The 22,187-nt window shown below is 41.8% G+C and overlaps 2 protein-coding genes across 2 annotated transcripts in view; one reads left to right on the top strand and one right to left on the bottom strand.

The window, feature by feature from the left end:
* ERCC6L (ERCC excision repair 6 like, spindle assembly checkpoint helicase) overlaps positions 1-12,822 on the top strand; it is a 33,432-nt gene extending 20,610 nt beyond the window's left edge. The window contains exon 2 of the mRNA XM_081793449.1: positions 6,954-12,822. Coding sequence (XP_081649575.1) covers positions 6,954-10,584 — 3,631 coding nt within the window. The 3' untranslated portion in view covers positions 10,585-12,822. The remainder of the gene's footprint in view (positions 1-6,953) is intronic.
* PIN4 (peptidylprolyl cis/trans isomerase, NIMA-interacting 4) overlaps positions 1-22,187 on the bottom strand; it is an 80,140-nt gene that overhangs the window by 40,518 nt on the left and 17,435 nt on the right. The gene's annotated exons all lie outside the window — the stretch shown is intronic.

Below are 22,187 nucleotides of genomic sequence, written 5' to 3' on the forward strand. Positions count from 1 at the left end.
GGTGGAGCAGACTGCAAAGCAGCTTGCCTGATAGGGGTTCAACCCAATCAGAAAGTGGTGGTGAGCAAGGAATACTATAAATTCCAGTTGTGGTTCAGGTAGAAGGTTGACAAATGTGGGAGTTCCAGAGGATGGGTAGGACCCAGCAATATGAGTCTTAGACTGGTGGTAAGAAGTCTAAGCAGACAGGGGTACCTGGGTGGCTCAGTCGGTTGAGCGTCCGACTTCAGCTCAGGTCATGATCTCGCAGTTTGTGAGTTCGAGCCCTGCGTCGGGCTCTGTGCTGACAGCTCAGCCTGGGGCCTGCTTCAGATTCTGTGTCTCTCTCTCTGCCCCTCCCCTACTCACACTCTGTCTCTCTCTCACCTTCAAAAATAAGTAAACATTAAAAAGATTTTAAAAAGACAAAAAAAAAAAAAAAAGTCTAAGCAGACAGTTGCCATTTAAAAGGTTGGTGTATTACGATGCCTGGGTGGCTTGGTTGAGCATCCACCTTCAGTTCAGGTTATGATCTCATGGTTTGTGAGTTTGAGCCCCACATCGAGCTCACTGCTGTCAGTGCAGAGCCTGCTTAGGATCCTCTGTCCCCTTCTCTCTCTGCCCCTTCCCTGCTTGTGCTCTCTCTCTCTCTCAAAAATAAACATTTTGTTAAAAAAAAAAGGTGTATGATTCTGGGGAGTGTAACCCAGAGCTAGGGTTCACAGGCAGCACTTTACTTCCTGGAGAGGAGGCCTGGCTGTAGTTAGAAGACCAGGGTTCACAGGGGTTTAGGATACTGGACAGGTTACCAGTTTAGGGATTTGGAAACGATCTAATAGTAATAGAAAATGACATATTTTCTCCTTCAAGCTCTGGGACATAGACCAAGCCAGAAGACCAGTTACCCAGGTGAAGGCACCCTGAGGGTGGGGAGGGTTGTGAGGAAAGAGAAAGTGGAGAATGAGTTCAGGGGCTGGCACTAAGGTGGAGGGATCCAGTGGTCATCACTATGCCCTCACGTTCAAGACCAGAGTAAGAGGGAATATAACTTAATTCTACAGCTCAGTAGAGTTTGGGGAGGTGGGCAGCTGACCTGCCACAGTAGAACTAGCAGAGTTTTACAGCAAGCAAGCTCTTTTCTTCCTCCTTTCCTGCTCTTCATCTTTTTTTTTAAAGTTCATTTCTTCATTCTGAAAGAGACTGAGAGAGAGCACAAGCAGAGGAGGGGCAGAGAGAGAGAAAGAATCCCAAGTAGGCTCCACACTGTCCATGCAGAGCCTGACATGGGGATCCATCTCACAAACCATGAGCTCATGACCTGAGCCAAAATTAAGAGTTGGATACCTAACTGACTGAGCCACTCAGGCACCCCTAGATTTCCTTCGTTTTTACATAAGGTCCTTTTTCTGTTCTTGCATCCTGTCTAGGACATCACATTACATTTTGTCATCTGTCTCTTTAGGTTACTCTTGCCTGTGACATTTTCTTAGACTTCCTTTGTTTTTGATAACTTTGACAGTTTTGAGGAGTATTGCTTAGGTGTTTTGTAAAATGTTCTCTCAATTGGGATCTTTCATTGTTTCTGGTGTTTAGATTGGAGGTTTTGGTTTTGGGGGGAAGACTAGAGAGGTAAAGTGCCCTTATCATCAAATTGTATCAAGGGTACATATGTTAATGTGATATATCATTGTTAATGTTGACTGTAATCACCTGGCTGAGGTACTGTTTGCCAGGATTCTCCTCTTTAAAGTTACTTGCGCTTCTCCCCTCCCCCATACCTTTCCACACTGTACTTTTTGGGAGGATGTTAGTATATGCACTCCATATTTAGGTAGAGGGAGTTATGCTCCATTTCCTTGAGGGCAGAGTATCTACATAAATTATTTGATTTTCTCCTGCATGGGAGATTTGTCTCCTCTCCTATATTTGTTCACTCATTTATATCAGTATGGACTCATAGGTATTTATTTTATACATTGGGTTCTAATCCAATTTTACTTTGTTGCTCAAATTGTTCCAGCTGTGACCATTGAGAGCTCTTTCATTTGGCTCCTGTGTCTTTTTGGCATACTCCCATCATTGTGGGGGGTTGTCTGAGCACTTCCTTATTTTCTGACACTACAGGTTCCTCCAGGCTCATCTTACACAGTTCCTGCCACAGTCCTAGAATCAGCCATTTTTCCAAGGAGCCCAGGTTCCTTTTATTGGAGAATCGTATTAGAAACCAAGATCTGGGTGCTAGGTGAGCTTTTTGCTACTGGGATTTTCTTGCTTCTAGGCCCTCTCACCTGACCAAGCAAGGAAATATGGGTGTATAATACTCCATGTGTATACACACAACTGTAAATATTCTATGTATAACCACCTGTATCTGTGTTAAAAATGGGTTTATATTGATGTCTCCAACTCTAATCCATTACCACATGCATTACCACCGTCTCCTCTTGCTTCTCCATTCGAACAGGTAAGAAACGTGGCTCCCACTATCCACCATTCATTTACTTAATTCTTCAAAAAAAATTTTTTTTTGAAAAATAAATAATGGGGGCGCCTGGGTGGCTCAGTCGGTTAAGCGTCCGACTTCGGCTCAGGTCACGATCTCGCAGTCCGTGAGTTCGAGCCCCGCGTCAGGCTCTGTGCCGTCTGCTCAGAGCCTGGAGCCTGTTTCAGATTCTGTGTCTCCCTCTCTCTCTGACCCTCCCCCGTTCATGCTCTGTCTCTCTCTGTCTCAAAAATAAAATAAAAAATAAAAAAAAAAGAAAAAGAAATAATGTTTATTTATTTTTGAGAGAGAGAGAGAGAGAGAGAGAATCTGAAGCAGGCTCCAGGCTCCGAGCTGTCAGCACAGATCCCGACACGGGGCTTGAACTCATGAACCATGAAATCATGACCTGAGCCAAAGTCAGATGCTTAACCGACTGAGCCACTGAGGCACCGCATTTACCTAACTCTTCAATTTTATTATACATGCATTGTAGCGACAGAATTGTTAGCCCATACGCCAAAAACAACTTTATCCACTAGAGTACAATACTTATATTGTTTCTTTTGTTTTTAGTCGTACAGACTTCCCTCATTTCCTAGGTTATTAGGTCAGCACCTTTTGTCTCTACCCTTTCAGTGAGTTTGTTTCATACATTTGTAATACAGCTAGATTGTTTTGTAATGATTTTAATACAATGTGTTAAGTGCACTGATAAGAGATGAGCACATGGGGGAGTCCTGAGGTGGAACAGTTGATCCAGCTCTGGGATAGGGTAGGGATAGAAGGCAGCCTAGGGGAACCGCAGGTGAGGCCTGGTGTATACCTCAAAGCAGCTCCTAAAGTATGGTCTCTGGACCACAAGCATTAGTATCACCTGGGAACTTTATAGAAATACAAATTCTTGGGCCTGACTATAGAATCAGATAGTTTGGTGTTGGGGTCTAGCATTCTGTGTTTTAACAAGCCCTCCAGAAGATTATGCATAACATTGAGAGTTACTGTCTTAAAGAATGAGTTCTGTGAGTTTCGTTTGATGAAAGGAGAGTGCATTCCAGGAAGAGGAGGGTGGTGTAAGCTTAGATGACACCAAGTAGCATGATGGGCATAAGGGGTTAAAATAAGATGTTTGAGGCAGGAAGTGGTAGGAGTTAAGGCAGAGAGGTTCAGCAGTTCCGGGCTATATCAGGAGGGCTTGGAATGCCAGGCTAAGGAACTTAAACTCTATTATATAGGCCACAGGAAGCCACTGAAGAATTTTCTGTTATTGTTAATAGCTTTATTGAGGTATAGTTCACATACCATACATACATTTCAGCCATGTAAACTATACAGTTTAATAATTTTTAGTATATTCACAGAGTTGTACATTCATCACCCCCAAAAGAAATTCCTTGCCCTTTAGCTGTTACCACCACCAAGTCCCAGAATTCCCCAGCCCCGCCCCCCCCCCCCCCCCCCCAGTCCCTGGCAACCACCAATCTACTTTTTCCTCTGTGAATTTGCCTATTCTGGACATTTCATATGAATGGAATAATAAAACGTGCTCTTTTGTGACTGGCTTACTCATGTAGCAAAACATTTTCAAGGTTCATTCATGTTGTAGCACGAATCAGTATTTTATTCCTTTTTTATGGCTGCATAATATTCCATCATATGGCTATACCACATTAAAAAAAATTTTAATGTTTATTTTTTAGAGAATGAGAGAGAGAGGCAGAGTGTGAGCAGGGGAGGGACAGAGAGAGAATAAGACACAGAACCTGAAGCAGGCTCCAGGCTCTGAGCTGTCAGCACGGAGCCTGATGCAGGGCTCGAACTCACAAACTGAGAGATCATGACCTGAGCCAAAGTTGGACCCTTAACTGACAGAGCCACCCAGGTGCCCCAATATACCGCATTTTTATCCATTCAGTTGGTGGATATCTGTGTTATTTCCCCTTTTGGCGTATGAATAATACTGCTACGCACATTCATGTACAAGATTTTCTGTGGACAGATGTTTTCATTTCTCTTGAGTCTGTACCTGATTGTAGAATTCTTGGATCACATGGTAATCCCATGTGTAACTTTTTTTTAATGTTTGGGTTTTTTTTTTGAGGGGGTGGGGAGGGGCAGAGAGAGAGGGGACAGAGGATCCAAAGATGCGGGCTCTGCACTGACAGAAGCAGCCCAGCGTGGGGCTTGAACTCACAAATTGTGAGATCATGACCTGAGCTGAGGTGGGATGCTCAACCGGCTGAGCCACCCAGCCACACCCATGTGTAACTTTTTTGAGGAACTGACAAATTATTTCCAAAGCGGCTGCACCATTTTACATTCCCACCAACAGTGTTATGAGAGTTCCAATTTTTCCACATTGTTGCCAACACTTGGTATTTTCTTGCTTTTTGATTCTAGTCATCCTAATGGGCATAAAGTGGTATCTCATTGTGGTTTTGGTTTGCATTTCCCTGATGACTAATGATGTTGAGCATTATTTCCTGTGCTTACTAGCTATAGATCTTCTTTGGAGAAATCTCTATTCAGATCCTTTTTCCATTTTTAAATTGTGTTGTCTTTTAATTATTGAGTTACAAGATTTCTTTATATATTCTAAGTACAAATCCTTTATCAGATACATGATTTACAAATATTTTCTCCCATTGTTTGGGTTGTCTTTTCACTTTCTTGGTAGTATCCTTGGAAACATAAGTTTTTCATTTGGTGAAGTCCAATTTCTTTTTCCTTTGGTTGCTTGTGTGTTTGGCATCATATCTAAGAAACCACTGCCAAATCCAAGGTTACGAAGATTTATACCTATATTTTCTTCTAAGAGTTTTTAGTTCTTATATTTATGTCTGTGACCCATTTTTAATTAATTTTTGTGTATGGTGTGAGGTAGGGGATCAATTTTATTCTTTTGCATATGATATTCAGTTGAAAAGACTATTCTTTCCTCAGTGAATTGTTTTGGCCTCCTTTCTAAATCAATTGACTGTAAACCACTGGAGAATATTAAGCAGAGGAATGACCTGATTTCTTTTACATTTTTTTTCTTTTATGTTTTAGGCAGTATCACTGGCTGCTATGTAGAGAATGTATTGGAGGGGCCAAGAGTGGATGTAAGGAGACCAGTGAGTAGGAAGTTGCCATTACCTGGGCCAGAGGTGATGGTGACTTAAACCACAGTAGTGGTAGTGCAGATGGAGACATAGGTTATACTTGGGAAATAAAGTTAGTAGGGCTTGGGGATTGTCCAGCTAGGGGAGAGGGTGATTAAAAGAGGGTGGAGGTCAAGGATGACTCATGTGAATTGGAGTCAAGGATGATCTTCAGATTTCTAGCTTGTATGGCTAAGTTGATAGTAGTGTCATTTACTATCACATGAATGGAGAAACATGTTTTTAGAGGGGGAAATAACAAGTTTAATTTGGAATTAGTTGAATTTGAGTTGCCTGTGAGATTTTTTTTCAAGTGGAGATGTGCAGAAGGCATTTGGAATGCGAGTCTAGACTGGAGTTTGGGGGCAAGCCCTGGAATGGAGAGAGTGGTTTCATGAGCACATAGGTGGAGGTGGAAGCTCTGGGAAAGCCAGAGGAGAGAGTAAAAGGAATGAGAAGAGGGCCCAGGACTGAGCCCTATGGAAAGAAGAATAGGATCCCAAGAAAGACACAGAAGAAATGGCCACTGATCAGGAAGGAAACCAGGAAGAATCTATAGGAATGCAGTGGAAGGAAGAAATTTTAAGGAGGGAGTGATCATTAGTGTCAAATGTATCAGAGGTACAGAAAAATAAGGTTTGAGAAGTGCCCAGGTATCTTTCCTGTTTCCATGCTCCCACGATATAGGTTGGTTGGTTTGGTTGTTTTTTTTTTTTAATTTTTTAATGTTTGTTTATTTTTGAGAGACACAGAGACAGTGCGAGTGGGGGAGGGGCAGCAGAGAGAGATGGAGATGCAGAATCTGAAGCGGGCTCCAGGCTCTGAGCTGTCTGCACAGAGCCCAATGCAGGGTTCGAACACACAGGTGATGAGATCACGACCTGAGCAGAAGTCGGATGCTCAACTGACTGAGCCACCCAGGCACCCCTGGTTGGTTGGTTTTACAAGAAAATATCACTCCATACTTCTTATGGGTGACATTTTAAAAAAATACTATGGAACCAATAACCTTTGCACATACATTTCTCACAAATAATGTCTGAAGGTGTTGCTGGCAGTGTCTGGTGGGTATGTGTCTTAAGTGATGCCAGCTTTCATTGGCATCTTCTGTGCTAATCTTTCCCATCCTGAATTGAGGATATTAAAAACCCAACTGCAGTTTAGTTTCCAAAATGGATTCTAACATGTTCTCAGATTGAATGTTCAATCTGTTTCCTTCTTTTCTAATCTTCTCTCTCTCTCTCTCTCTATATCTATCTATATATCTATGTATATATATATATATATATATCTATGTATATATATATATATATATATATATATATATATATATATATATTTTTTTACAGATACGTGAAAGAGGCCAAAGAAGCAACTAAGAATGGAGATCTGGAAGAAGCATTTAAACTTTTCAATTTGGCAAAGGACATTTTTCCCAATGAAAAGGTGATGAGCAGAATCCAAAAAATACAGGAAGCCTTGGAGGAGTTGGCAGAACACGGAGATGATGAATTCACAGATGTGTGCAACTCTGGCCTGCTGCTCTATCGAGAGCTCCACAACCAACTATTTGAGCACCAGAAGGAAGGTATAGCTTTCCTCTATAGCCTATATAGGGATGGAAGAAAAGGTGGCATCTTGGCAGATGATATGGGATTAGGGAAGACTGTGCAGATCATCGCTTTCCTTTCTGGTATGTTTGATGCCACACTTGTGAATCATGTGCTGCTGATCATGCCAACCAATCTCATTAGCACGTGGATAAAAGAATTTGTTAAGTGGACTCCAGGAATGAGAGTGAAAACCTTTCACGGTCCTAGTAAGAATGAACGTACCAGAAACCTCAATCGGATTCAGCAAAGGAATGGTGTCATTATCACTACGTACCAAATGTTAATCAATAATTGGCAACAGCTTTCAAGCTTGAACGGCCAAGAGTTTGTGTGGGACTATGTCATCCTTGATGAAGCACATAAAATAAAAAGCTCATCTACTAAGTCAGCAATATGTGCTCGGGCTATCCCTACCCGTAATCGCATCCTCCTCACAGGAACCCCAATCCAGAATAATTTACAAGAACTATGGTCCCTGTTTGATTTTGCTTGTCAAGGGTCCCTGCTAGGAACATTAAAAACTTTTAAAATGGAGTATGAAAATCCTATTACTAGAGCAAGAGAGAAGGATGCTACCCAAGGGGAAAAAGCCTTGGGATTTAAAATATCTGAAAACTTAATGACAATCATAAAACCCTATTTCCTCAGGAGGACGAAAGAGGAGGTACAAAAGAAAAAGTTAAGCAACCCAGAGGTCAGACTTTGCGAAAAGAATCTAGATGTTGATGCCATTTGTGAAATGCCTTCCCTTTCCAGGAAAAACGATTTTATTATTTGGATACGTCTTGTGCCTTTACAAGAAGAAATATACAGGAAATTTGTGTCTCTAGACCATATCAAGGAGTTGTTGATGGAGACACGCTCACCTTTGGCTGAGCTAGGTGTCTTAAAGAAGCTGTGTGATCATCCTAGGCTGCTATCTGCACGGGCTTGTCTTTTGTTGAATTTAGGGTCTGTGAAATTCTCTGTTCCAGGTGAAAATGAAGGGGAAGATTCCTCAGATGTGGACCAGATTGATCAAATAACTGATGATACACTGATGGCAGAATCTGGAAAAATGCTATTTCTAATAGAGCTGCTTGAGAGATTGCGAGATGAAGGGCATCAGACTCTGGTGTTTTCTCAGTCAAGACAAATTCTAAACATCATCGAATGCCTCTTAAAAAATCGGCACTTTAAGATTTTGCGAATCGATGGAACAATTACTCATCTTGTGGAACGAGAAAAAAGAATTAACTTATTCCAGCAAAATAAAGATTACTCTGTTTTTCTGCTTACCACTCAAATAGGTGGTGTTGGCTTAACATTAACTGCAGCAACTAGAGTGGTCATTTTTGACCCTAGCTGGAATCCTGCAACTGATGCCCAAGCTGTGGATAGAGTTTACCGAATTGGACAAAAAGAAAATGTTGTAGTTTATAGGCTGATCACTTGTGGGACTGTAGAGGAAAAAATCTACAGAAGACAGGTTTTCAAGGACTCCTTAATAAGACAAACTACTGGCGATAAGAAGAACCCTTTCCGATATTTTACTAAACAAGAATTGAGAGAGCTCTTTACAATTGAGGATTTTCAGAACTCTGCAACCCAGCTGCAGCTTCAGTCTTTGCACGCTGCTCAGAGAAGATCTGATAAGAAACTAGATGAACACATTGCCTACCTGCACTCTTTGGGGATAGCTGGAATCTCAGACCATGATTTGATGTACACACATGATCTGTCTGTTAAAGAAGAGCTTGATGTGATCGAAGAATCTCACTATATTCAACAAAGGGTTCAGAAAGCTCAATTCCTTGTTGAATTAGAATCTCAAAATACAGAGCTTTTAGTGGAAAGACAAAGGACTGGAAATGAGGGGATCTGGCAGCGAGAACCTATATTTCCTTCTCAAACAAAGAAGAAATGCCCTGAATCAAGGAAACCGCAGCCTTGGCCTTCACCACTTCTAACCCAGGAAGAAGAAATCAGTTCCCAAATGGCAAGTATAATCATTGATGATCTGCCTGAAGAGCATGGGAATCAAGATCTCTCCAATGTAAAGATGAACGTTACCGTCTTACAAGATGGTAGTCACCCATGCGAAAGCACATTTGATGCTGACTCTGTGGCTACTTTGCCCAAGTGGTGTGGAAGTGTGGATGAAATTTGTACTGACCCCATGGGAATGGCTATACAGAAAGAGACATTGCAAGAGGACCCTCTGGGAAATTTTAATTATTCACTTAACAAATTGGTCAGAGCTGATCTTGGGCCACATCTAGATCAACTGAAGGACAATGAGATTTTACTTCACTGCAGTCCCTGGCCCATGAGTCCCATGACCAGCGCAAATCAAAATACAGAGTCAAGCACATCTGTAATTCAAATAGCTGATGATGACGTGTCAGCATCCCACGGTGCACTACAGGATGCTCAAGGCAGTGAGGCCAAGTTGGAAGAGGAACCTTCAGCGTCCTCATCACAGTATGCATGTGATTTCAATCTTTTCTTGGAAGACTCTGCTGCAGACAACGGACAAGATCTTTCCAGGCAGTCTTTGCAGCATGTTGAGAATGAAAATAGCCTGTGCGGTGCTGCAGCTAATTCTGAAGCAGAGGTCGAGCATGGCAAAGCCCATCTTAGTATGGATCTTTCTGAGACAAACGAGCCAGAAGAAGTAATAGTTAATGTGAAAGTCAGAAGGAAAGCTAGAAGGATCGTTTCAGATGGTGAAGATGAAGATGATACTTTTAAAGATACTTCAAGCACAGATCCATTCAACACACCTCCCTTTCAGTTGTTATCTGTAAAACAGTTTGATGCTTCCACTCCCAAAAGTGACATCAGTCCGCCAGGAATGTTCTTTTCACTGAAAATGGCTGATAGTATAAATAAGTCTGTAACCTCTAGAAGATCCCTGGCTTCTAGGAGGTCTCTTGTTAATGTGGTTTTAGACCACGTGGAGGATATGGAGGAAAGACTTGACAACAGCAGTGAAGCAGAGGTTGCTGAAGATTACCTGGAGGAAGGAGCCGAGGAAAGCAGTGGTGAAGTCTCAGAGTGTACAGAAGACCCTCCTGGCAAAACGCTGCCTTCAGAAAATAAGTTAATGACACCTGAGCCTCATGCTTTGGCTCAAGAGACCTCTCCTGGAAACCCAGGACAGACCTCTTTGTCTGGCAGACAGTTGGTTGATTCTCCCCAGGATGAGGCAATGGAGGCTGTGAATGACTATGAGACCCTTGTAATTCGTGGAAAAGAACTGAAAGAGTGTGGGAAAATACAGGAGGCCTTAAACTGCTTCGTTAAAGCACTTGACATAAAAAGTGCCGATCCTGAAGTCATGCTCATGACTTTAAGTTTGTATAAGCAGCTTAATAAACCTTAAGACTATAACCTGTTTATTGTTAAAATGAGACACTGAGTATGAATTCGTTCCTGTAACTGGATTCTTTGGGAGCATGAAGCATTTAGGCTTAAGGTGAGAGATCTCAAAAAGCAAGGTTTTGGTTTTAACTATTTTGTAAATTCTGCATTTACTCCCTATTCCTTCCTGTCCCCCTCCCCTGTACATATATTCTGAACACTAGGTTAATATTTCTTTACTTGAATAGGCTTATATTTTTCTTTTAGGCATGCTCTATAAACTTTTTTTTTAGACAGCGAGTGAGGGCATGAGTCCATGAGAGGGCAGAGGGAGAGAGAGAATCTTAAACAGGCTCCACGCTCAGTGTGGTGGCATGCTCTGTCAACTTAATAGAACTATGTGATTTCTAGAAATGTTTTTGTGAAATTATTCTTCATTTCATTCTGGAAATGACCACTTCTGTATATCGCACTTCAGGTAAGAAAATAAAGTCACTTTTCTCAGTGTTTTCTTCTCCATTTGCTTTCTTTCACTGAGATGACACTGGCAAATGCATATGGAAGCACATTAGTTTAAGCAGGAGCTTATTGGAATTCTGAATCTGTGACCTGCTTATTAACATGCTATTTTGTGTCCTCAGCTCACTCCAGCAGAAGGCTGGGATAAGGTACCTGGTGCCAGGCTTCTTTATCACTGGCTCCTGACCCCGGAGTCACTTTGTCAACAACTTAGCCATTCTTCACTCACCTCCCACTGCATTCTGATACAGGTCAGCATAGCGGATCTTTGGGTGGTAGACTGAAAAGGAGTTCAGTTGCTTCTTAGAAACAAAGTACAATACAGAACTCTGCACTTAAGAAGTGGAACTAGCTTTTATGAAGTACCTGCTCTATATTGGGTATTCTGCATAGGTTCCTTGTTTAATCCTTACCATAATCCTTTGAGGTTGAGGGTGGCATTTACTTTATTTTAGTTGAGGAAACTAAGGCTCAATGGGGCTGTGACCTGCCCAAGATCACACAGTAGGGAGTGAAATGGAGTTTTTTAAACCATGTGTTACTTGGTGAAAAGTTACCATAATAAACTGTCTCTGCTTCACTGAATATACTGAGATGTTTTTACTGACAACACTTCTGACCCCAGATGTGCGGAGGTTTTCCACACCAGTCCTCCAGTTCTTGGCAGATATCCATGGAGTGTCCTACAATTCAAGTCAGTTCTGACACTACCTGGAGTTCCAGTCAGACTCCACACGTTCAAGGGCTCACTCCCATAAAACTGCCCTCACCTCGGTTGACAATTGCTAGTATTGGGTCCCCATGTTATCCACACTTCTATCCAAATTGGCTACAAATTGAGGATTCCTATGACTGCACCTTCAGGTTCAATAATTAGAACAGCACACAGAACTCAAGAAAATATGAAATATATATAATTTAAATCTACATATTGTATATAAAACAATTTAAAAAACTACAGGTAGGGGCGCCTAGGTGGCTCAGTTGGTTAAACGGTCCGGTCCGACTCTTGATCTTGGCTCGATCATGATCTCAGTTTGTGAAATTGAGCCCTGTGTCAGGCTCTGTGCTGACAGCATGGAGCCTGCTTGGGATTCTCTCTCAAAATAAATAAACTTAAAAAAAAATACAAGCAACTTAGAAGGGATCCATAGGCTTGGGCAAACTGCCAAAGGGCTCCATGGCACAGAACAGATTAAGACCCCCTGATCTAAGGGTATGAAATAAAGTCTCTTACCTGCCCTGCCCCCAGTTCTGGATTACCATTTCCAAGGACAGTATATATGTACAAACACAAGTATATGTTTGTATATCTATGTTCTTACCCAAATGATAGTATGTTATATATGCTGTTCTGCACCAGTTTTTAATTTTAACACAGCTGTATGATATTTTATTGAATGGATATACCATCATTTATTGATGGATAGTCCGTTTATTTCCAACTGACACTGTGATGAATAATATCCTTGTACCTTTTACACATGTATTATATCTATGGGATAAATTCCTAGAAATGGAACTGCTGGGTGCAAGGGTATATTTGTAATTTTTCTTTTTTTTTTTTTTTTTTGGGAGAGAATCTTAAGCAGCCTCTGCACGGTCAGTGTGGGGCTCAATGTGGCACTCAAACTCATAAACTGTGAGATCATGACCTGAGCTGAAATCAAGAGTCAGATGCTCAACCGACAGCCACCCAGGCGCCCCTGTATCTATAATATTGATAGGTATTGCCAAATTTTCTCAATAGAGGTTATAATGTACATCGTATAATGTACGATAGAGGTAGAAATGTACATTTCTACCATTAATGGATACCTGTTTCTTCATACCCTCACCAACAATATGTTAAATGTTTTGAACTTTGCCAATCTGATAGGTAAAAAGCAAGACCTCATTTTGGTTTTAATTTGCAGTTATTTTACTCTGAATGAAGTTGGTTCATTAAGCATTGAACTTAGTGAAAAAGATGTAATTTCAAAGCAGAATTGAATGCATGTGCTATAATATGTATAAATCGGTATAAATCCTTAGTGTTCTCATTTATCAACTCCTTTAGAACCTTAGTTGCCAGTTCCAAGTTAATTTCCCAAAGGGTTGCTTGGTGTCAGAGACCCATTCTTGCTCTGCTTTCTCACAAGGTAGCTATCACTGCTTTCTCTTTCCATGCCACAAATTAGTTTGCTTTTTATTTTTTATTTTTTTAATGTTTGTTTATTTTTGAGACAGTGTGAGTGGGGGAGGGGTTTTGTATTTGTTAGCTGGAATTCTGTAAATGTTCTCAATGTTGCACTGTTGGTTTTTTTGACATGGTTTTTGTTTTGTTTTAGTGTTTATTTTGAGAGGGCGCACGTGTGCATGGGCAGGGGAGGGGCAGAGAGAGGGAGAGAAAGAATCCCAAGCAAGCTCCATGCTGTCAGCACAGAGCCTGAGATGTGGGGCTCGATCTCACGAACCATGATATCATGACCTGAGCGAAAATCAAGAGTCAGATGCTTAATTGGCTGAGCTATCCAGGTGCCCCATTTTATCTTTTTTTAAAATTATACTTCATCCTTTGACAATCTTTTCTGGGCTCTTGGCTTTTTTTTTTTTTTAATTTTTTTAACGTTTATTTATTTTTGAGAGAGAGAGAGTGTGAGTGGGGGAGGGATAAAGAGATAGGGAGACACAGAATCTGAAGCAGGCTCCAGGCTGTGAGCTGTCACCACAGAGCCCTATGCAGGGCTTGAACTCATGAACCACGAGATCATGACCCGAGCTGAAGTCAGACACTTAACCAACTGAGCCACCCAGGCACCCCATTGGCTTTATTTTTTTTTAAGTAGGCTCCATGCCCAGCGTGGAGCCCAACATGGGGCTTGAACTCATGACCTGAGCTGATGAGATCGAGAGTCAGACGCTTAACTGACTGAGCCACCCAGGTGCCCTTAGGTTCTTGGCTTTAAATCACATTTTTATGCTGAAAATTTTTACATTTTTGTCTGTAGTCCTGACCTCTTCTGAACTCTAGGCTCATGTATCCAACTGCTTCCCTGACATCTCTACTTCAAAGTGGACCTATCAATCTTATCCAGAGCCAAAGGACAAAGCCATATGTTCTTCTCAATATGTGCAGAAAAAGCCTTTGAGAAATCTAGCACCCTTTAATTATACAAGCTCAACAAACTAGGAATCCAAGGTAACTTCCTCAGTCTAATCAAAGGTGTCTACAGAAACTCAAAGCTAACATTATACTTAATGGTGAAAGACCGAAAGCTTTCCATCTTTTATTAGGAACATGATAATGGTGTCTGCTGTCGCCACTTCTGTTCAATATTATAATTCAACATTATAATACAGGTTCTAGCCATGGCAAATAGGCAAGAAAAAGAACTAAAAGGCATGGAAATTGGAAAGAAGGAAATAAAACTATCTGTATTTGCAGATAAAATGGTGTTTTATGTAGAAAGTCCTAATGAATCCACAAAAAACTATAAGAGCTAATAAAAGAGTTCACCAAAGTTGCAAGATACAAGATCAGTATTCAAAATTGCATCGTAGGGGCAGCTGGGAGGTTCAGTCGGTTAAGCATCCGACTTTGGCTCAGGTCATGATCTTGAGGCTCACGAGTTCAAACCCCATGTTGGGCTCTGTGCTGACAGCTTGGATGGAGGCTGGAACCTGCTTCGGATTCTGTGTCTCCCTCTCTCTCTCTGTCCCTCCCCCACTTAATAAACGTTAAAAGAATTTTTTAAATTCAAAAAATTTTTTTGAATTGTATTTAGGCAAGTAACATTCTTTTACAACTTTTGTTCTGATATATATATATATATATATATATATATATATATATATATATGAAAATGTATAAAACAGGTATTCAGTTTAATGAATTATTATTGCAACCATCACCTAGGTAATGGTTTTTAGATTTTTTTAGAAAATTTTTTAAATGGTTTATTCATTCATTTATTTATTTATTTATAGACAGAACATGAGTGGGAGGGGGAAGAGAGATGGAGACACAGAATCCGAAGCAGGCTCCAGGCTCTGAGCTGTCAGCACAGAGCCCGACCCCGGGGCTTGAACCCATGAGCTGTGAGATCATGACCTGAGCAAAAGTCGGATGCTTAACCAACTGAGCCACCCAGGCGCCCCAATGGTTTTTAGATTTTTATTTTCATCTTAATGGAAGGTCTTGTCCACTTCCCCACTAAGGTGGTCTGAAGGTGAATTGAAGGCAAACTTGAGGGTTCGGAACTTCTTTCCAAACAACCCCAGGTTTGTCCCAATCCCGGAATAAGTACTTGCTTGAAGCCCCAGAGTTTTGCACTACAATGCAGTGGCTAACGAGATAACCTTGGGCTGGCAGATTACGGGCTGGAAGTACTAAAAGTCTATAGCTATTCTAAGAGAACTTAATATTGTTCCTGGAGAATTTTTCATTTTTAGTTAGACTTCATTCCAAAGGGCCAGTCAGGATATTGGCCACCAAATACTCTCCCAAGTGATGAAACTATTTCCTGCTGAGGCGCTTTGGCTGGTATGACCCATCTGGGTGCCAACGCACATCTGCTATGCCAGAAAAAAAAGGTAATTTTGGTTTTGACATAATTATTAATTAGCTGTCTTTTCCAGAGTAATTAGCCAGCAAGTTCAGCTGCTTTCTGAGGGCATGTTGTTAACATGTAAGAGGATGCTGTCTTCCTGTTTATTCTGGCAGAGGAACGTTTGCCCGGTTTAACCAAAATTTTCAGGTTGAAGTTACAAAGGAGGGGGACTAGATCCCTACCTGCCTTTACCCACTTTAAACTAGGGCTTCCTCTTCCTGCCTGCTTGTAATCTCTTTGCGACAGGGTATAAAGGACCTGGAAGAGCACTAAGAACCTTGGATCTCTTTTGGGCCATATGGTTTGGTCCAGATAGTTCTTAGCTGTGGAGTCCAAAGCCAGTGACACAGATAATGAGTACTATAGAAAGCCTTACACTGTTGTAAGTGATTGGACTTACAGGTGAAACAGAGGACATAGAGGGACAGTGTTAAGCCCCAAACCAAACCTTGACTAGGTTCCTGTCCAGAGAACTACAGGCCTACCATTTTTTTAGGAGAAAACATTTGGAGAGGGGATTCAGCCAAACCCAGTGGTGCTTTTTCTAGCTCAGATAAACTATAGGTCACAGATTGGCAGCCCATGAGCCATGTTCACAGGTAAGTTTTGTTTGTTCTTACTAGTATTTTAAAAACTTCTGCATTGGGGTGCCTGGGTGGCTCAGTTGGTTAAGCGTTCGACTTCAGCTCAGGTCACGATCTAGCAGTCTGTGAGTTCCAGCCCCGCGTCGGGCTCTGGGCTGATGGCTCAGAGCCTGGAGCCTGCTTCCGATTCTGTGTCTCCCTCTCTCTCTCCCTCTCCCTCGTTCATGCTCTGTCTCTCTCTGTCTCAAAAATAAATAAACGTTAAAAAAAAGAAAAAAAAACTTCTGCATTAGTTACCATTTAAATGTTTATTTATTTCAAGAGAGAGAGAGAACGAGTAGGGGAAGGACAAAGAGAGAGAATCCCCAGCAGGCTCCACACTGCCAGCTCAGAGCCCAAAGCGGGGGCTTGATCCCACGAACCGTGAGATCAAACCTGAGCTGAAACCAAGAGTTGGACTGAACCACCCAGATGCCCCATTAGTTACCATTTAAAAATCAGGAGAAATTCCCATAAAAATCAGAGTTTCCAACTGATCTTCAATAGTCAGAAGATCTTGGCAATCCTGGGCTTTTATTCCTGCAACTGTAACTAGCATCTGGAGACCAGTAGCAGCCTGCCCCCTTTAAATAGGGCACATGTGCCCCAGTGTTACTTTTCACACAGCATTTTCACTCATTGCAGTTACTTGCCTTGTCCCCACAGGTCTTTGCTTTGTGACCACTACACATTGGGTGTATTCAGCAAGGACCAAACCTCAAAAATTAAGATAGAATTCTGTGAGGTTTGAGACCCACTGCTGCTCATCCCCAGATTTCCCTGATGTATGCTTTGATAGCCTTCATGCCGTTGTTACAGTTTGTAACTAGTTATTTATGTGATTCGTTGATAAATGTCAGTCCCTGTTACAGGCTGCACAAAGGCAGAGACCTGGCTTGCTCTCCACTGTATCTCCAGTGTTTAGCACAGTGCTTGACACATAGTGAGTGCTTAATTCCTATGTGATGCACAACTGAAGATCTCTTAGCTTATTTCGTTAGTCAGATGTCTGCAAACATAGTGGTTATAATTTCACCAGTGGAGGACCTGGAAACATTGGGTGATTATTACAGCTCCACACGGGCAGTGCATAGCCTGACTCGGGGTTTGAATTCACGAACCACAAGATCATGACCTGAGCTGAAACCAAGAATCGGATGCTTAACAGACTGAACCACCCAGGCACCCCAGTGGTCAGTGGTTTTAAATGCAACAGAAAGGTCAAGAAAGATAAAGACCAAGAAGTGGCCACTGGATTTGGTAATATGGAGTTTATTGGTGCTGTTGGTGAAACCAGTTGCATTTGAGTGCTTGGTTAAGAAGCCTGACTTCAGTGTGTTATGACTCCGGGTTATGTGTGCCTTTGAACTGAGGTAATCTATGGGTAGTAATCTATGGGCAAAGCAGTTATTTCCTGTTTTTTTTTTTTGACCCACCACCCAGATTCAATTATTAACATTTTACTACACTTACTCCATCACATACCTATTCTACCAATCCATCTTACGTTTTGGATGCATTTTAAAGTAGATTGCAGAGATCAGGATACTTCCTCCTACCGCAGCATACATACCATTAACTAGGCTTTAATATTTTCACTTTTTTTTTCTTTTGTTGAAGTAAAATTTACATACAAAGAAATCACAAATCTTACATGTCCATTTGGTGAGTTTTCACAAATGCATCCATTTGTGTAACCCAAACCCCTGTCAAGGTGTAGAATATTATTGTCACCCCAGAAAGTTCCCTTAGGCCCCTTCCGAGGCTGTCCCCACTCTCACCTTCCACCTAAAGAGGCAACCACTGCTCTGATGTTTTCCACTACAGATTCGTTTTGCTTGTTCTAAAACTTCGTGTGAGCTGAATCTCACTGCTGCTTTTAGGCCTGGCTTCTGTAGCTCAGCATAATGTTGAGTTTCTTACATGTATGAATTCATACATATAGTAGTTCATTCTTTTCTGTTATTGAGTAGTATTCCATTGTATGAATATACCACAGATTGTTAACCCAAGTCGGACACTTGAGTTGTTTCCAGTTTCTGGCTGTTAAGAGTAAAGCGATGTAGGGTTGGTTGGTTTTTTTTTCCCCTTAACTGTCCATCTCATTAATGGGGCTAATCAGGGAAAAGCTAATTATCAAATAATCAGTAATACTTGCTGTGTGACTGAAATGCGAACCACATTCTCCTCTAATTTATCCCAGAGGTTGCTGTTTAATAACATTAAGTTAATATTTATAAGTGATTGTGATACATTGTTTTCTACTTTGGTTAACATGATCATCCCTGGAAGTCAGGCCAATAGGTGGCCATCTTTTCAGGCTAGTTTTTCCGTGACTCAGGCTTTAATGGATCGGTTTCCAGTACTGGCATTAAGGCCACCTGTAGTTGTTTTTTTTTTTTTTTTTTTAATCAGAATCACATGTTTTATTGATGCTGGTTGACAATCGAAAAGATTTACCAGTTGTGCCTGATGCATCCGCATGCACATTGCCAAGGGGACTGGATATGTAGAGGTATGTCAGAGAGCTCCTTATCAGGGAGTTGGATCAGGATAGGGGAACTGAGATCTTTTGGGAAGGATAGTAGTAACTACTCACACGCAGTGAGGTTAGCAGGACCATGCTCCTGCACCTCTCCCAGAAGCCCAGAGCCTGGTGACTAGGTTAGAAAACAAAGAGCAACTCTGGTTTCTTTGTGTGTGAAACAAAGTTTTATTGGGTCTGGGTCTTTGCATTTAGTTCCATATCCCATCACATTCCAGAAGAATATTATAGGGAATGTTCCAAAGGACCCCTCCAGAACCTAGTGTTTATCTCTATAATTTTTCTATAAGTCCTTTAAAATGATTCTTAAAGTGGAGGGCACCTGGGTGACTCGGTTGAGTGTCTCACTTCGGTTCAGGTCATGATCTCATGTTCCTTGAGTTCTAGAGCTAAGCCCGCATCAGGCAGGGTCCCTGCTGTTAGCACAGAGCCTGCTTAGGATCCTCTGTCCCTCTCTCTCTGCCCCTTCCCCGCCTGCACTCTCAAAAATAAAACATTTAAAAAACAAATAAAATGATCCTTATAGGGAATCATGTTCTACACATGAAATTTCAGGTACAATCATTAAAATACAAAAATTTTTGTTTTATAGTCCCTTGCTATGGAATTAAAATCTCTCTTCTGGGTTGACAATTTTGCATCTGAATAGTTCTTTAACATCAGAGCCTCACATGTAAGTGCCTTTTAAATAGTTATTAAATTGGTAAATGAGGGGTGCCTGGGTGGCTCAGTCCGTTAAGCCTCCGACTCTTGACGTTGGCTCAGGTCATGATTTCACAGTTCTTGAGCCCAAGGTTCTTGAGCTCAAGCCCTGCATCAGGCTCCACTCTGGCAGTGCTGAGCCTGCCTGGGATTCTGTGCCTCCTCTCTCTGCCCCTCCCTCTCTCTCAAAATAAATAAATAAACTGAAAAAAAATAAATTGGTAAATGAAAATAAATCTGACCTTCTCCCATACTTAGCACTGTTTTCCTCCTTGTTCTGCTTGGGAGGAGGTTCTTTCTCCTGAACTGGTTACTCTTCCCTTATCTTCTTGGCTGCCAAGCAGGCCTGGCTTTTCCCCAGCCATGCCCAAGAAGAATAGGGTAGCAATTTTGGAGAAAACATTTGGACCCATGAAGTGTTACATTCTCTAGATCATTAGGGATCCTATGTGTTTCAGATGGACACATGATTGCATTAGTAGTAAAAATGACATTTTTTTTTCTTTTCCAGCCCTGGAAAATGGAAGTGATTAGAGGTTGAGTGGCTAAATCAAACTGTATTACAGAAAACATTGTGGTCTTGTAAGTAACCAGATATCCAGGATAGTGCTATAATAGGCAGATTTCATTTTTTTCTCTTAACTCCGTTATAAGGAAAGAAGGCCCAACTTCATTGGTGGAGCAGACTGGGTAGAGGGAAGGAGCTGAGATGCAGTATGAGACCTGCTAACTCAGGTGGAGCAGACTGCAAAGCAGCTTGCCTGATAGGGGTTCAACCCAATCAGAAAGTGGTGGTGAGCAAGGAATACTATAAATTCCAGTTGTGGTTCAGGTAGAAGGTTGACAAATGTGGGAGTTCCAGAGGATGGGTAGGACCCAGCAATATGAGTCTTAGACTGGTGGTAAGAAGTCTAAGCAGACAGGGGTACCTGGGTGGCTCAGTCGGTTGAGCGTCCGACTTCAGCTCAGGTCATGATCTCGCAGTTTGTGAGTTCGAGCCCTGCGTCGGGCTCTGTGCTGACAGCTCAGCCTGGGGCCTGCTTCAGATTCTGTGTCTCTCTCTCTGCCCCTCCCCTACTCACACTCTGTCTCTCTCTCACCTTCAAAAATAAGTAAACATTAAAAAGATTTTAAAAAGACAAAAAAAAAAAAAAAAAAGTCTAAGCAGACAGTTGCCATTTAAAAGGTTGGTGTATTACGATGCCTGGGTGGCTTGGTTGAGCATCCACCTTCAGTTCAGGTTATGATCTCATGGTTTGTGAGTTTGAGCCCCACATCGAGCTCACTGCTGTCAGTGCAGAGCCTGCTTAGGATCCTCTGTCCCCTTCTCTCTCTGCCCCTTCCCTGCTTGTGCTCTCTCTCTCTCTCAAAAATAAACATTTTGTTAAAAAAAAAAGGTGTATGATTCTGGGGAGTGTAACCCAGAGCTAGGGTTCACAGGCAGCACTTTACTTCCTGGAGAGGAGGCCTGGCTGTAGTTAGAAGACCAGGGTTCACAGGGGTTTAGGATACTGGACAGGTTACCAGTTTAGGGATTTGGAAACGATCTAATAGTAATAGAAAATGACATATTTTCTCCTTCAAGCTCTGGGACATAGACCAAGCCAGAAGACCAGTTACCCAGGTGAAGGCACCCTGAGGGTGGGGAGGGTTGTGAGGAAAGAGAAAGTGGAGAATGAGTTCAGGGGCTGGCACTAAGGTGGAGGGATCCAGTGGTCATCACTATGCCCTCACGTTCAAGACCAGAGTAAGAGGGAATATAACTTAATTCTACAGCTCAGTAGAGTTTGGGGAGGTGGGCAGCTGACCTGCCACAGTAGAACTAGCAGAGTTTTACAGCAAGCAAGCTCTTTTCTTCCTCCTTTCCTGCTCTTCATCTTTTTTTTTAAAGTTCATTTCTTCATTCTGAAAGAGACTGAGAGAGAGCACAAGCAGAGGAGGGGCAGAGAGAGAGAAAGAATCCCAAGTAGGCTCCACACTGTCCATGCAGAGCCTGACATGGGGATCCATCTCACAAACCATGAGCTCATGACCTGAGCCAAAATTAAGAGTTGGATACCTAACTGACTGAGCCACTCAGGCACCCCTAGATTTCCTTCGTTTTTACATAAGGTCCTTTTTCTGTTCTTGCATCCTGTCTAGGACATCACATTACATTTTGTCATCTGTCTCTTTAGGTTACTCTTGCCTGTGACATTTTCTTAGACTTCCTTTGTTTTTGATAACTTTGACAGTTTTGAGGAGTATTGCTTAGGTGTTTTGTAAAATGTTCTCTCAATTGGGATCTTTCATTGTTTCTGGTGTTTAGATTGGAGGTTTTGGTTTTGGGGGGAAGACTAGAGAGGTAAAGTGCCCTTATCATCAAATTGTATCAAGGGTACATATGTTAATGTGATATATCATTGTTAATGTTGACTGTAATCACCTGGCTGAGGTACTGTTTGCCAGGATTCTCCTCTTTAAAGTTACTTGCGCTTCTCCCCTCCCCCATACCTTTCCACACTGTACTTTTTGGGAGGATGTTAGTATATGCACTCCATATTTAGGTAGAGGGAGTTATGCTCCATTTCCTTGAGGGCAGAGTATCTACATAAATTATTTGATTTTCTCCTGCATGGGAGATTTGTCTCCTCTCCTATATTTG

The sequence above is a fragment of the Panthera onca genome, chromosome X (genome assembly GCF_046562875.1).
Source record: "Panthera onca isolate mPanOnc1 chromosome X, mPanOnc1 haplotype 2, whole genome shotgun sequence".
In the NCBI taxonomy this organism is placed as follows: Eukaryota; Metazoa; Chordata; class Mammalia; order Carnivora; family Felidae; genus Panthera; species Panthera onca.